Here is a 16,364-nt window from a genome sequence, read left to right as displayed (position 1 = left end):
GTCTGTAACAATAAATATGCACCTTTTGGGGTGTGCTGGAGATCAAACCCAGTGCATTATACATGCTAAGCCTGTGCTCTTCCACAAGTGACACCCCCAGATTTTTTTTGGCAGAACCGGGGATTGAACTCAGGCCCTTGTACTTGCCAGGGAAGCGCTTATTCCACTAAGCCATCTCCCCGGTCCCAACATCCCCAGATTAATGTGTATCTTTTCAGTTTTTGAGAGAAAGCCTTGTCATGTAGGTTGGGCTGGTCTTGAACTCATCATGTACCCCCCACTGGACCTGAACTTCCAGTGAATCTCTTGTCTTAGCCTCCCAATTATTAGATTTAATATCCATGCACCACCATGCCCAGCAATGTATCTCTGATGGTCATTTTTTTCAAAGCAAAATTTGAGAAATAATGGCATGATTTTGCTGGTGATTTGGCATATGTGGGAAAAATAGGACTGAAATAGGTCAATTTGCTGTGAAGAGTAGTTCCTAAATACTGAGGAAAAAAGGCTAGTTGTTTGCAGCTAGTTTTTAATGTTTAAGAACCACATACAAAGACAGCTGAATCCTAAATTTTATCAGAAGGAAAAAATAAAAGCCAGAGAAAGTTAAAGTTATCATTACTGAAACATACAGATGGGAATTTCTTTTTAACTATATTCTATTATACCCTTGACCCATACAATTGACTCAAAAGTATATAGAGAGGAATACTATTCACAGCATTCTCATACAAATGTAATTCCAGTCATGTTTAGCAACTTCAGTTGTTAGAAACTAGCACACAGGATAACAGAGAAATTAAAATATACAGAGATTAAGCTCACTCATGCCCAAGATTACTGCTGTATTTAATAATGACAAAGCATTCTACAAGAGAATTTTTTAAAAAGGTTAATTAATCCACTAGTTATTTTAAGTGGATCCTTACAAGCACATAATACAAGGCAGGTGCAGCATTTATTTAGGCCAGTTAAACAATCTTTTAAAAAGCATGCTTAGGTGTACTTTGGTAGAAAAAAAGATAGGAGGTTGTCACACAAAGCAGAACAGAGGCTTAATATTTCCATGTCATTCTCCAGCATTTAAATTGGGAAGAGGAAGAGAGTAATTAAGACAAACAAAGCAGGCAAAATGCAGAAATCAAATCAAACTATTAAGTACAAGTCTTTTCTGAAATGAATATATTAAATGAAAATGATGCAAAATGCAGTGCATGAAGTGAATGCTCCAGCTGGAGGTTTAGTACAATATGCTTACACTGGTATTAAATAAGCACCATGTAACATGCTACACATCCTGGAATTTACATTGATGGTTAGCTTAAACATATAGATGCAGAGGTAAACAAGAAACAGCTACAATCAAAAACAACACAAACAGCAAATGCAAATTTCAAAAAAAGTTAGGAAGCAAGGGTCAGGGACCTACCAACACAGAATTATCCAATAAGATCTCCTGCACAAAAACAAATGACAGACCAGTCATGACAAAACCAAAGGATAAATACTAGGATGACTTTGACAACAATCAGCTAAACATTAAAATATAAATATTGATAAAGTTATTGCTTAAATTGGCTTAACTCCAGTTTGAGTGTGGCATAAATACTTTATTTTCCAACTTAAGAGTGGAACTAAGATCTTCAGAATAGTTAATTCAAGAATTCCAAGGTGTAAAGATATAAAATACACAATACTCTTAATATGTACATTTGAGTAATTAGCTCTTCCTTTGGAATCTCTAATTAAGCTCAGTATCAGAACCAGACCCAGCAGATATGTCTATGAGAAGAATGATCTCACTGCACTCCCTGGACTGCACTCCCAAAGAACAGGTGTCTGGCAGGAGACAAAATCAATGTATTACTTCATCAGAAGTTAATTATAGATTTTTTTTTAAAACACTTGCAAGCCACATCTTAAAACTGACAGTACTTAGAATTGCTAGTGTAGCTAAGGCCAAGTTCAGAATGGAAGTTATAACAGCAAGCAGTTACAAGGAAATCTTTATAGTATGATTCTTGCCTAAAGATGAAATAGAATTTCCTTGAGAATATTCTAAAATATAATAAATTCTAATGAGTTTAGAATTAGTAACTAAAATATTAAGACATATAGTGTAGTGTGTTTTTTTGAGACAGACTACATAGACTCTCACTATGTAGTTCAGGCTGGCCTTGAACTCACAATGTAGTCCAGGGTGGCAACCATTCTGTCTTAGCCTCCTGAATACTGGAACTACAGGTGTGTACCACCACGCCTAGTATGACTGTTATTTTTGAATATGATTTCTATGTAAGAAAAAAATCCACATACACTTTGAAAATTATGAGTAACATATAAGATTTATAATGATTACTACAGATTTCCTCTACTGCTCAATGGAGCTAAAAGAAAAATCAGTCTCTTATTTGTATGTACTTTTTTCTCCCCAAGTCTGCAGAAGGAAATAAGTTAATGAATTTGATGAGATCTTATTCATCATTAATTATTGTTAATCATCTTAACAATTTTTAAAAATCACTTATTTATTTGGTATAGGGTCTCGCTGTGAAGCTTGGACTCATAGTGATTTTCCTGTCTCAGTCTATCCCAGCGCTGGAATTACAGGCATGTACCACTACGCCTGGTTTCAGTGGCCAGCATGGCACACCTGGGGTTCTGGGACTAGCATGGCAGGTGGTACTGGGGATCAAATCCAGGTCCTTGCACTTGCCAGACAGGTGCTTAAGACTGTAGAGCTGTCTCTTCAGCCCCAATTACTGTTAGTCTTATCCTTCATTTCTCAATACACTTTAATAACTGAATTCATATATAAGAGAAAGGAAAAATTTTAAAAAGCCATGAATGAAACTTCTACAATTCAAGAAGAATGGCAGCATCACTATTTTTAGAAGATAAATGTCAGATCAATTTGCAAAGGATTGGAAATCTTTCCAATAATTGGTTTTGGCAATGATTCTTCAAATACAAAGAATAATATTCCTGGGCTAAGGTGCTTGAAGGGAAAGATAAAAGTCTATCCTGTAAGTGCTATTTCCCCTCATATACAATTGACCTAATCTAAGAAAATAAACAGAATTTTCTGCCAGAAAAGTCCATTACATTTTTCCAACTTTCATATGTAACTTTCAGCATTGATAATTAATACCATGTATACTTAAGATACATGTCAATATAATAAAACCCACTACTAAGTGCTAGCTAAATGTTTGGGCTAGGTGCCTTTATATGCAACATCTTACACAATCATCTTGTGAAACAGACAAATCAGCTAAAGGGGCTCATGAGAGAGGTCATGCGGTTCCCTACAGCCACACTGCTAGGACTGGCAATATGATCTAGTAGTAAAATCCATAAAACAATAAAATGATGACTGAATGAAAGATTTTTCTTTTTCTTTTTTTTTGGCTGGCTCAGGCTGCCTTAAGGGCGGGTCTGGTGTGGCATGTGGAGCTGGAGATTGAACCACGGTCCACTGTGCCTGACTGGGTTTGCCCAAGCACGCACTTTAAACAACTGAGCTAACTGACAAGCCCCCTAAAGTTGAGAATGATTTTTTTTTAAATAATTGAATAAAGAGTTCAAAAGCTTGGAGTCTAAGAATTAACTACCACCACCTAGACATGGTCCCTTAAGCAAATTATCTGATTTTATGGTCTACAGATAATCCTTTTATTAAGACTGGTTTTAATGATGCAAACATTCTACACAAACAAGGACAATATATGTGACAGATTTTCAGATTATGAGGTTCTTTAGTCTCTGAAATGCTATACATTTTTGCTTAGTCTTGAAAATAAAACTCTATAAAGTAATGCTTCTCATGGTAGTTGAGGACAGAAAACTTGAAAAAGCAATGGTGTCAGGCTACAATCCTGAATACAATTAAAATTTAAGGCAAATACAGATAAAAACTGGCTATGCTCAAGGAAAATTTTAAAACCAATTATGCTTATAAATCCTTTCTTTCTTTCTTTCTTTCTTTCTTTCTTTCTTTCTTTCTTTCTTTCTTTCTTTCTTTCTTTCTTTCTTTCTTTCTTTCTTTCTTTTTTGGCGGTACCAGGGATTGAACTCAGGGCCTTGCACTTTCCCGGCAAGCACTTATTCTACTGAGCTATCTCCCTGGCCCCTGCTTATAAATCATTTCACTAGAACTTTTGAATTGGCTGCCTTCATTTTACCACATTTCTTGATACATTATTAGAATACAGATATTAATGCATATGTTGCTAGAATATTAAAGAAAAGTGCTTAACAGAAAAACCTTGGTATATAATAATTTAGAACAGAGGAAGAAAAATACAGATTATCATAAATATTTACATGTCTACTGTATTTATACATTCCCTTTATACATAAGTACCCAATATATGTTTACTGCTTAATAGTCATAAAAATTAATAGACAAAAATCAAGTCATGATTTAAAAGGTGACTATATGAAAGTTCCTTCCTCGTTTCCAAAAGAGATGAGAAGAAAATAGGTACATAACATATTATTTTATACATAGACCAAAAACAATTAAACTAGAATAAATCTAAATTTCAAATAAAAGAAACTGAGAGCTCATTTATAATTTTATACTCACACAAAGACAGTTAACCAGACTAGACAAGTTGACATGTCGTGGAGCAAACATATGAAGCTGCTGAAGGCAAGAGATGGCCTGGGCTTGAACAAGGCAGTCTGGATTATCTTGCATAATTGCACAACCCAACAGACAAGAAGTCCTCAAGGTAGAAACTGAAGTACTGTTAACTGAAGTAAATGCCAAAAGTTTTAATAATTGACCTATTATAAGCTGGAGAGATAGCGTAGTGGTTTACACATTAGGCTCTACAGCGAGAGGTCGTAGGTTCGAGTCCCGGGTCTGCCTTGTGCTTGCTTCGGCAGCACATATACTAATTGACCTATAAAATTATTACTCTTTAAACATATATTATCAGGTTTAAAATTTATTTGCAGTTTTAAACCTGAGGATCTGTGTAAAGCAAGATGTCTGCTACAAAGTGGAACAGAGGCTAGAGGTGCAGCTCAGTGGCTGAGCATGTGCAAGGCTATGGGTTCAATTCTTACCCATTCCCACCCGACCCCAGCAGAGACGATCGCAAATATTTAGATAAATATTTTGATTTCCTTATTCTTTTTTCTAAGATAGGGTCTCAATAGGTAGTGCAGGCTGGCCTCAAACTCATGGCAATCCTCTTGCCTCAGCGTCCTAAATGTGATACTACAGCACCACCATGCTGGGCAATTTTCTTATGCTTAATTGAGATTTTTATTTACAACACAAATCATTAGGCAAAGAATAATCTAAGGTTATAGGTTTTAGCAAATTTTCATAAAAAGTTGAATTAGAAATTGCCAATAAACTTAGCCCTGCTTATTGTGTTGCTTTCAAGTATTATAGTTATGTACTATGTAATTTGAACAGGTCAAAATGTGAGTTTTTGGATTTATTCATTTATTTATTAAATAAAAGATCAGAGCTCTTTAAGCTACTCTCTTTCAAGTCTGTAATTTTTGAGGGCTTCTTTTTTGGGGTTTTCTTTTGTTGGTTGGAAGTACTGGGGCTTGAAGCCAGGGTCTTGTGCATGCTAGACAATATTCTGTCAATGAACTACCATCTGTAATCAGTCTTGGCTGTCTGTCTATCTATCTATCAATCACCAGGGATCCAACTAAGGCAGGTGCTTAAGCCACTGAGCTACCTCCCTGGCCTCTCATTTAGTTTTGGTTTTTTTTGAGACAGGGTCTCATTGTCCAGTTCAGGTTGGCCTTGGACTCACTGTAGTTCAGGCTGGCCTCAACCTTGCAGTAATCCTCTGCCTCTCAAGTGCTGGGATCACAAGCATGCAACAACATTCCAACTCTCGGGCTGGGGAGATGGCTTAGTGGAATAAGCACTTCCCTGGCAAGCGCAAGGGCCTGAGTTCAATCCCCGGTTCCGCAAAAAAACCAAAAAACAAAAAACAATACATTCCAACTCTCTCTCTCTCTCTCTTTTTTTTTTAATTTTCAACAGCATCTTGCTAAGTTGCCAGGATGACTGGCCTGGAGCTTGGGCTCATTCTGCCTTCCCAAGTAGACAGGACTAAAAACATGGAAGCATCATTAGGACGTACTTTTCTTTCTTTCTTTTTTTTTTTGGCAGAACCGAGGACTGAACTCAGGCCCTTGCGCTTGCCAGGGAAGCGCTTATTCTACTGAGCCATCTCCCCAGCCCCAGGACATACCATTCTAAATAAGGTAAATGAAATAAATTTTAGTGATATTTATATATTCATTTAACAAATCATACTGATCATCTACCATGTTCCAAGCAGACTAAGAAACAAATGCTTTTTTTTAAATTTTTTAATTTTTTTTTGGCAGAACTGGGGATTGAACTTAGGCCCCATATACTACTGAGCTATCTCCCCCACCCAACAAATTCATTTTTTACATGTACATTTTTAGGTAAAATAGCACAAAAGAAGCTTACACATACCTTGTAGCTCTGGACCTAATGTGGTAATAAGGGCATTTAAACAACGTCCAAGACTTTGGTGAACTTCAGCATAAGTAGGAGGCACATTTAACAGCAACATTATAATGAGAGAAAGGGCAGGTTCTACATGCACATGAAAGAGTGGGCCAGCAGAATCAATTAGAAGTGACAGCGAGTGTAGAGCCCAAGTCTGTGAAGACAAGGCAAAACAAATCTATTAATATTGAATTTAAAAACATAGAAGGCATTCACTTGTTTGTTGAAGAAAGTAATAAACTAACGGCAAAGCAAAGTTTACATGTTCTTCGACTAATTTGGAAAGAGAAATGGAGAACCTAAGAATTTAAGAAAATTCTTTTTTTAAAAATATCTAATATATCCAGTATAAAACCAACTCAATGACCAAATTTAGAGTGATGCATTTTATATAACTCAGCCTTGTAATTCCAAGATGTTTGGTCTTTTATCTAATAGCCTAAATCAAATATGCTGTGGTGAAAATAGTTATTGTTTAATTTGTAGAAAAAGTGAAAATTTAAGTTTTCAAAAATATTCAACCAAATCAACAAATATATATATATAGTATGGATAAACACTTTGAACATAATGTTGAATGAAGCGAGCCAGGCATAAGAACATACCATTTTACAAAGTGTAAAAGAAGGCAAAAATAATTTATGCTACTGTAAGGGAGGATGGCCTCTATTCTTGATGGGTCATATAGTTAACTGGAAGACAGCATGTAAAGAATGTCTGCGGTACTGATAATACACTGTTTCTGGACCCGGGTACTCATTACACAGTGTATGTTTGTATACTGCATTCATGTTCATATGCACACTTAGGACGAGTGCACTGTCAATAACATTTATTAACATGTACTCTGGTTTAAGTGAACCAAACCTCACCATACATTCACTGAAATTGTAAGTAGGTTCAGGCAGGTGCTAGACAACATGAAAGATACTTAATAATGTGGTAATGCAGAGGAGAACTACTGATTAGAGGTATTGCAGTCTGATGAGATGGAGGTTAAACTCAATCTTAAAATAGTAAAAAATCTGGGCTATCAGGAAAGAAAGGAAAGGAGAAGAGTCAAAGGAAATAAACTTAAAAGCAGTTATGAGGGCCAGCGAGATAGCTCAGCCAACTAAATGCCTGCTTAGGCAAGCACAGTGGCCGGGGTTTGATTCCCAGCACCACATGGCATGCCAGTCCTGCCCCCAAGTGTGCTGAGGTGGCCACTGAGTCCAGGCATGGTGGCACATGCTTGTAACTCCAGTGCTGGGGAGGCTGAAAACAGGAGAATTACTAGTCTGAGCTGCATAGTGAGATCCTGTACCGAACACATTAAAAGCAGTTCTGAGAGGGCTAGGGAGATAGCTCAGCGGTCTAAGCACCTGCCTGGCAAGTACAAGGAACCAGGTTTGATCCCTGGTACCACATGCTGTGCTGGCCCCAGAAATGGGCATGGTGACACACACCTGTAATCCCTGTGCTAGGGAGGCTGAGGCAGCAGGATCACTAGGAGTCCTAGCTATACAGTGTGACCCTATATCAACAACAACAACAACAACAACAACAACAACAACAACAACAACAGCATTTATGAAAATGACACAAGCAGAAGGAAAGTGGGATCACCTGCAGAAGCCAGAACCTAGGGAATAACAGACAAGGTTCTGGCTCAGCAGGTGGGACTGGAAGGAGAAGTAGATTAAAGAAGCTATAAGAAGTTTGCCCAGATCTTCAATAGGATGAGTGGTTAAAATGAAGGGTTTTTTTGTTTTGTTTTTTTTTTAAGAAAAAACAAACAACTTTGAGCTCATCTCTAGAAAAGACTAAAGAAAAGAACCTAGAAATAACAGAATCTAGAAATAGTAAAAGAATCTAGAAATAACTGCCTATTAGGAAGCTGCTATAGTTATCAGAGATAATGTGTGAAACTAACAAGAGGTAAGATAAGGAAAGTAAAAGAACTGGAAGAACTGAACTCATCCCAGTTCACTAGGACATCAAAAGAATAATGGTTTTACTGATCATAGGTAATGTAATAGTTTATTTACTTATTTGTTTTTTGAGAAAGGGTCTCACTATGTAGCCCAGGCTTGCTTCAAATTCATGGCAACCCTCCTGCCTCAGCCTCTCGAGTGCTAGGATTACAGGTGTGTACCACCATGCCCAGCTACTGTAATAATTTTATGGAAATGGGTAATACATGTACAACAATATGGCATGACAGCAAAAAATATGGGTTTTGATGATTTGTGTCAGGACCAGATTCCATGATTAGCTTTCTAGCTGTGACTAAGTTACTTATTACATTCCTAAACCTCCAATTTTATCTCTAAGGGACTATATCTATAAAATAACCCTTATAATTATGCTAAATATTTAGGATATAATGACTAGTATCTATTAAATGCTCCAAAATAGTTAAGTGTTACTATGATAGAAAAATGATTCACTTTCAGAAAAAGATACTGAACTTGACTTTACATACTCTGAGTGTGAGAAGATAGATTTTTTAAATAATTATTATTATATTATTATTATTCTACTGAGCCATCTCCCTGGCCCTCTATTATTATTTTTTGAGATAGGGTCTTGTTTTATAGCTCAAGCTGACCTTGAAAACACTCTATGGCCCAGGCTGGCCTAGAACTCATGGCAATCATCTTGCCTCTGCCTTCCAAGTCTTGGGATTACATGCATGTGTCGTCACACCTGGTCTTAAACTTTAGAATTCATCAACATTAACAGATGCTTTGACATTTACTATGGGGGCTCTTTTTTTTTTGAGATAGGGTCTCTCTACGTAGTTTAGGCAAGCCTTGAACTCATTATGTAACCTAGGCTGGCCTCAAAATCAGAGTGGTCCTCTTTCCTCTGCCTCCTGCGTGGTGGAATTACAGGTGTGCTCCACCATGTTTGGCTGGGGGTGGGGAGGCATTATTCACAGTTGGTTTTTTTTTTTTTTTTTGGTACTAGGGATTGAACTCAGGGCCCTGCACTTGCCAGGCAGGCACTTAAGCCACTGAGCTATTCCCTTGGCCCTACTCACAGCTTTAATGGTCAGTAAAATAATGTGAATAATCTATAGGTCTCACATAAGGTACTTACCTGCACATCAGGAGATGTGCTGTCCTGAGACAAAGTAAAAAGGATTCCAATGCAAGAATTCAAGTGTTGCGAACTTACTCCTCCCAGATACCTATGCAGGGATCCCAAAGCTAGTGAGTGTCCTGTTCTGGTAACTACATCTCTTGCTGACTTCAATCTGGTGTCAGAGTCAGGAAATGAAAGTAAGTGACAAGTACTTAAAACAAAACAAAGCAATGCAAACCAAAAACTAATGCTTAAAATTTGTCATTCAGGTGAAACTTTTTATAAGAATATTGACAAAATTAAGAAACAAATTTACTGTGAACTGATAAAAATCTTGAAATAAGCTGATAGTTATCTTACAAAGTAAAACATTTTTAATTAAAAAGGTCTTCACATTGTTGCTTTAGTTTAACCAGTTTCAACAGACAGACAGACAGACAGATAGATCACACACACACACACACACACACACACACACACACACACACACACACGGTTTATAAGGCAAGCAGCATCTTCATTTCCCAAGTGCTGGGACTACACCTGTGTGCTATGTAGCTTGGCCTGTACAAAATCTTAAAACCATAAACTTTTATTTGTAATTGCTTTGGTATCCTATCACCTCAATCTTTCTAAGGAGGTAGGACAATACAGTATTGATACACTTCTACTTGGAATAAAGGGAAACTGGATGAGAGGAAAATGTAATCTACCAAAACCTAAAGAACTAGAAACAAGAGAAGTTTATGCTTCCTGGTCTACATTTTAGAGCTTTTCATCTTCCTATAGTCTATTCTTACTATCATTTCTATCTCACAACATAAAACTGTATAAATTTCTTTCTAACCTAGAGTCTACTCCATTAATAGGGTTAAAACATTTATTTTTTATTTTTATTTTTTTTATTTTTAAAATTAATTTTATTGAGAAAGTAATAGCATTGAGACATTTTCAAAACAGGTTAGTAGGACATTATTCTTGTACAATAATTAATACATTGCATATTGTTGTCTTCGTAGTAGTTATCCATAGTACAAGATGCAGACATGATATCTTGTCTAAACACTATTAGTACAAATCTTTCTTTTCATTGAACTAAGAGAAAGTAGCTGTATATCTAATACTATTTTATATATACAGATATATATTCATTTCACTACAAAATGGTCCTTCATTTACATCCCCCTTTTTTGGTTTCTTTATGTCAGAGATGGGTATTCCACTGCCATTCAAATATTGTAGTTGCATGAATTTAGCAAAGTAATACAATATAGTCCAGTAGTCCATAATAGTGGTGGGTTACCCACAGGACTGGCAATGTCAGAAGTTGCTGACTTGAGTCTTGGGTTAAAACATTTATAACAGTTATCTTTCTTTTTCTTGCTATACAAAGACTAGGCCAGGTATAGTGGGGCACAACTGTAATCCCAGCAGTTGGGAGGCTGAGGCAGGAGAATCATGGTGAGTTTGAGGCCAGCCTGAACTAGACCCTATCTCAAAATACATACATACATATAAACAAAAGATGTAGTAATTTTGTGTGTGTGTGTGTGTGTGTGTGTGTGTGTGTGTGTGTGACAGATTTGAAACAGTGTCTTGCACTGAAACCCAGGCTAGCTTCAAACTCACAGTCCCTCTTCTTTAGCCTCCTGAACACTAGGATTATAGGCATATGCCACCTACACCTGGATCAGCAGGCCAAACGGGTTTTCCTTTGCTTTAAAGTGACCATATATGTCAGTTTTTCTTTATTTCATTCCTGCAGCACTGAGGAATAAGCCAGGGAGTGCTGAGTTACATCCATGGACATTTTCCAAAATTTTAGTTTTAGAGACGGTCTCACTAAATACTACACTAAAACTTTGAATCCTGCTTCTTCCTCCTAAATAACTGGGATTACAAACATGGACCACAACCCCTAGCAATTTTTTTATATATTCTTCTTTCAGTTTATATACTTATTTAATTTTTTGAAACAGGATCTTGCTGCATTATCTCAGCCTACACTGAACTCCTACGGGCTCATACCTTAGTCTCCTAGCTTTTATTTGTTTCTGATTTTGAGTTTTAAGACAAGGTCTATATAGTTCAGGCTGGTCTTGAACTCATTATGTACCCCGGGCAGGCCTTCAATTCAGGGAAATCCTCCTGCCTAGTCTCCTGAGTGCTTGAATTATAAAAGTAGATCACCATGCCCAAAGATAGTCTCTTAGTTTAAATGCCTGTTTCTTCCTTCATACTTTCCTTGTTTTCTGGACCATAGTAATTCTGATATCTGCAAAGTCATGTGTCTTAGTATGCTAATGAGATGACTGCTGCCTAGAGATTCCTAATAGATTTGGGGTGGAGGAGTTGGTTCTCAAAGAGGACCAGGACTGATTAGAGTGTTGGGACTTGAGTCCCTTTGTCCCAGCTTCTTGGGAGAAATGAGGAGCTGAAGGTTGAGTCCCTCAGTAATTGCCAGCACAGTACTCAGTCATCCTCAAAACTTGTAGATGGGACCAGGTCCCAGTGGTGGCTGCAGGTTGGGGCAGGCTTGTGTCCAGTGTTCTTCACCACACTTCAAGGCCAGGAAGGCTTCAGGGGGTACCATTTTGTTTAGGTTTTGCATCACCTTGCCTATCTCCTACTTTGATGGGAGTCTTGAGTGTCACAGTAAAAAGGTGGCACTGTGTATAGTTAATTTTTGTCTCTATTATTGAAGACACAGAAAGCCAGATTAAGTCTCCCTGGTGGGGATGGGAACCAAGATCTGTCTTTTTAAGCTTGGCACAAATGTCAGGAGTGGATCAGGATATAAAATAGGAATTAATAACAACTGTTCCTTCAGGAGGATCTGGATCTACATTAGTATATTGATATCAAATGTTCTCTTTAAAAGTATAATTGTTGTCTGTCAACATTCTACAGTGATTTAACTACTAGAATATCCATGGTTGGTAAGAAGTAGTAGTTTTCTAGTTAGGCTTCATATTTAAGGTGCTTAATACATAGATAAAATTTTAATAATTAAGTGTATTGCTCCCAACTAAGTATACACAGTAGTATAGCATAATAGTCATGATGAAATACTTGATGACCTCATGTTGGCCTGATATAAACCTCTTATTATAAATATCTAGAGCATAAAAGAAAGGAATATGTTCAACTCTAAAATAAAATTTACATTGTAGAATACTGTACACTTGGCAGGTAGGCAGCTATTCTGCTGAGCTATATCCCCAGCCCCAGTATTGTAAATTTGGAAGGCATAAATACATTTCATATGTTAAGAGCATCTTTTAGGAGAAAACCTTAATTTTTTTTCTGACAAACTTGATCTTTTAACCAATGACCAAATTATTGGGGCTGTCTTCCCAAGAGCCTGTGGAGATTAGTGAGAGGCTCCTTATTAATAAGCATAGGTTGGTCACCCCTCTCTCCACCAACTGGTGTCCTGTCTAATAAATCTCTCCCCATTTTAATGAATTTTATTTAATTAACCTTAAAAATTTTGATGACCTATGAGGAAACCCATTCTGATATCACTTAGACCAGCTGCTAACTCAGAAAAATGTTTTTAAGTCTATATTCCAAACTTCAAATAAAAAGAGGAACATCTGTTCAGAGAATGACATATAAGCATATAAACACACAGAACACACAAACATCTTTACAAAATCAGAGTGTACTCTGATTTTTTGACCAAATTAGATTATAATAACCTTAAGTTTGTAATTTTAAAAAGACTAGTCAGAACTTTTGTAGCTCAATTAATAGAGATCTCTTATAAGAATTTGAAAAACAAGAACCTCTTATTTATAGTTACTATATATCATGGAAATGGCCGCAAGATGGCAGTGGCTCAACATGTTATGAGACACTACAAGATTGCTATCACAAGAAGAACCACTATAAGATTGTGGCAGAGGGGCTGGGGAGATGGCTCAGTGGAATAAGTGCTTCCATGGCAAGTGCAAGGGCCTGAGTTCAATCCCTGGTTCCACCAAAAAAAAAAAAAAAAAAAAAAGATGGTGGCAGATGGTCACATGGCCCAGAAGATGGCGGGGACCCATCATGCGACTGGCGCCACAAGTTAGTGCTCTGATGTCAGAGGAGGAGCAACCACATGGTAGGGGTGGATGGTCACATGGTGCACAGGATGATGGTAGCTGGCCACACAGTGAATAGTCGCAGGCTAGTGGTACAGCTAGGGGAGGTTTAATTGCACAGGAGCAGGTAAGGAATGCAGGAGGAAGAAAGGTGGAAGGAGGGACTACAGGTTCTGATATGGGGGAAGAAAGAGTGGTGGGGGAGAAAGAGTAGTGGTGGAATCCACAGGGGAAGCAGAAGCAGAAGAAGAAGGCAGAGATGTTGCTATAGGGGATAGAATAAAGACATGGTCTAAAGAGATTGACAAGACAGAGTTTCTGGAGGAAGGGGTTGAGAGGGTAGTACTGGCAGATAAGGCGGGGGGGATAACAGAGGGAGGAAGCCAGGAGGAATGTGTTTTTCAGAGTCAACAAAGGCTTTTAAGGGATTTCTGGCCATATGCCATTGCAATAACAGAAGTGTGCTTTGGAGGACAGGAAGGAGTAATTCCCACTGTGGCCGAACTAAAGTGAGCCAAAGATTAGGGCAAAAGCCCAATGTCACCTCTCTGTTAGAAAGCCATCACTTTCTAACTCAGCATGTGAGAGAGAGAGAAGACCAACACCTGCTTTAGCAGTCATCACTAGAAAAAGCAGAGTGAGGACCTAGACAGATGTGGAAGGGGGGGGGGCAACATGACCTAAAGATTTTTGAGATGAGGAAGAAACAAAACAAGCAAGACCCCCGGAAAGATGAGTTTGGGCTCACCAGTGACGACTGAGATTGGCCAGTGTTGGATGCAAGCTAGCCATGGCAGTTAGCAGAGGCAGAAGCAGAAGCAGAAGACAGCTTAGTGAGGGAGCTCAAAAGCAGGGCATGGGATGCCTGGGAGCTAGATAACTCACTGATCTGAGTCACAGCACCAAAATGTTAGGTTTTGTCAGCAGCAGCAGGGGTGACATAGCAGAGAAGAAGAAATAAAAGGGAGAGTACCTTTATTAATTCTGAAGACATGGAGAGGATTGAGGGCAGGGAGATAGGAAGATCCTCTAAATTTTCTTTTCTTAATCTTAGAATGAAGTTCTAGATAGTTCCAAGAAACCAGCAAGCTTATATCCAGTTTTGACATGTCACTCATGAGTATTAACACTAATTTTTTTTTTTTGTAGTACTGAGGATCGAACTCAGTACCTTGCACTTGCCAGACACTGCATACACCACTAAGCTATCTCCCCAGCCCTACTCATGAGTATCAAAATAGGAAATTCCCACTTACTTGTCAAAACTAACTTGAGCTAATCCAGTAGTAAAAGCTCCATCATCAACCACTTGGGCTAGTCTAGCCCATGCCTCTGCAGCTGCACATCTCAAAAGGGGGTTATGACTTTCCAGGGCTTCCAACACTAACGTTAGGGCAAGTCTTCTCATTTCTTCTGAACATAATCTTCCCTTGGAGCCAGCCATGTACTGAAATATATGAACAATAATCCAAATCTACAAATGTAACAAATTCTCTTATCTAGTCTAAAATTTATGTTCTGGTGAACTAAGTATGCTTATATTTTTTAAAAAATCAGAACACAAAATGTATATACTGATCATACAATTTAATTTGCCTCCCATGAAACATTTTAGAATTTTACCTTCAGGCAAACAATATGGCAATCAATTATCATGGTAGCATAAAAATGTTAAGGAAAATATTAATAGTGGTATCTATAAAAGGAATGATCAGCGAAGCTTACTATACAGTACTTAGAAATAGTAAGTCACATATGTAACAGCAAACTGAATTTGATCCACAGGCCAATGGCACACCAATTCTTGGCCTAGTATCATGTGGAAAAAAGTAAAAGGAGAATCCTAAATCCTGAAACATTTTCATCAAGAGACAAAAATGAAGAAACAAAACCTTTTAAAAATATCCTCCTCCAACCAATGTAATTAGCCATACTTTTAAAAAATTGAACAAATTTTGAATTTTTTAAAAAAATGATTACCTTCAAGAAATTAGAAATGGAAGAAACAACATGTAACTGAACTATCTGCTGACGAGCTCCTTTTGTGTGCTTTATTCTGTTTGAAAGCTGTGCCAATATAAGAAGGCTAAAATGGGAAAGAATAAAATTTAAAGATTTATAAGACAAAATAAGTCAAATGCAAATCAGAATCAACTGCTAATTTGCTTTGTTGCATTATTTTGTTGGAACTATTAAAATGAGATAAACTTATTGAATATAGAATTCTTTAGGAAAAGAAAATACATTATAAACAATAGAACAATATTTTAATTATGGGTCATTCTGATAGTAAAGAAAAAGTATTGTTTTGTGAAAATTACAAATGCATCACTTAAAGATTTTACTTTTTTTTTTTAATTATTTAGCACAGGGTCTACAGGGTCTCACTACACAGATCATATTCCTAATGATCCTCTTGTTTTCAGCTTCCCAAGCACTGGGATTATAGGTGTGTGCCACCATGCCCAGTCTCAATCATTGCCTCAGTGTGCCCTGGAGGTGGGGCCAGCACAGCATTCTGGAGATTGAATCCCCATCCCTGCACCTGCCTAAGCAAGTGCTTTAGTCCACTGAGCTATCTGGCTGGCCCTTTTAAAGATTTTACTTGAGGCCAGGCATGGTGGTGCACATCTGTAATCCCAGCACTTGGGAGGCAGAGGTAGGAGGATCAT

The 16,364-nt window shown here is 37.5% G+C and overlaps 1 protein-coding gene across 1 annotated transcript in view; it reads right to left on the bottom strand.

The window, feature by feature from the left end:
* Heatr5a (HEAT repeat containing 5A) overlaps nucleotides 1-16,364 on the bottom strand; it is a 179,247-nt gene that overhangs the window by 92,845 nt on the left and 70,038 nt on the right. The window contains exons 17-21 of the mRNA XM_023721836.1: nucleotides 15,673-15,778; nucleotides 14,949-15,139; nucleotides 9,617-9,773; nucleotides 6,494-6,683; nucleotides 4,592-4,761 (exon numbers count right to left, since the gene is read on the bottom strand). Of these exons, the coding sequence (XP_023577604.1) occupies nucleotides 4,592-4,761; nucleotides 6,494-6,683; nucleotides 9,617-9,773; nucleotides 14,949-15,139; nucleotides 15,673-15,778 (814 nt within the window). The remainder of the gene's footprint in view (nucleotides 1-4,591; nucleotides 4,762-6,493; nucleotides 6,684-9,616; nucleotides 9,774-14,948; nucleotides 15,140-15,672; nucleotides 15,779-16,364) is intronic.

This window comes from Octodon degus, unplaced genomic scaffold (genome assembly GCF_000260255.1).
Source record: "Octodon degus isolate 3935 unplaced genomic scaffold, OctDeg1.0 scaffold00086, whole genome shotgun sequence".
Lineage (NCBI taxonomy): Eukaryota > Metazoa > Chordata > Mammalia > Rodentia > Octodontidae > Octodon > Octodon degus.
Note: the sequence above shows the minus strand (reverse complement) of the source record. Positions and strands in the feature narration are given on the sequence as shown.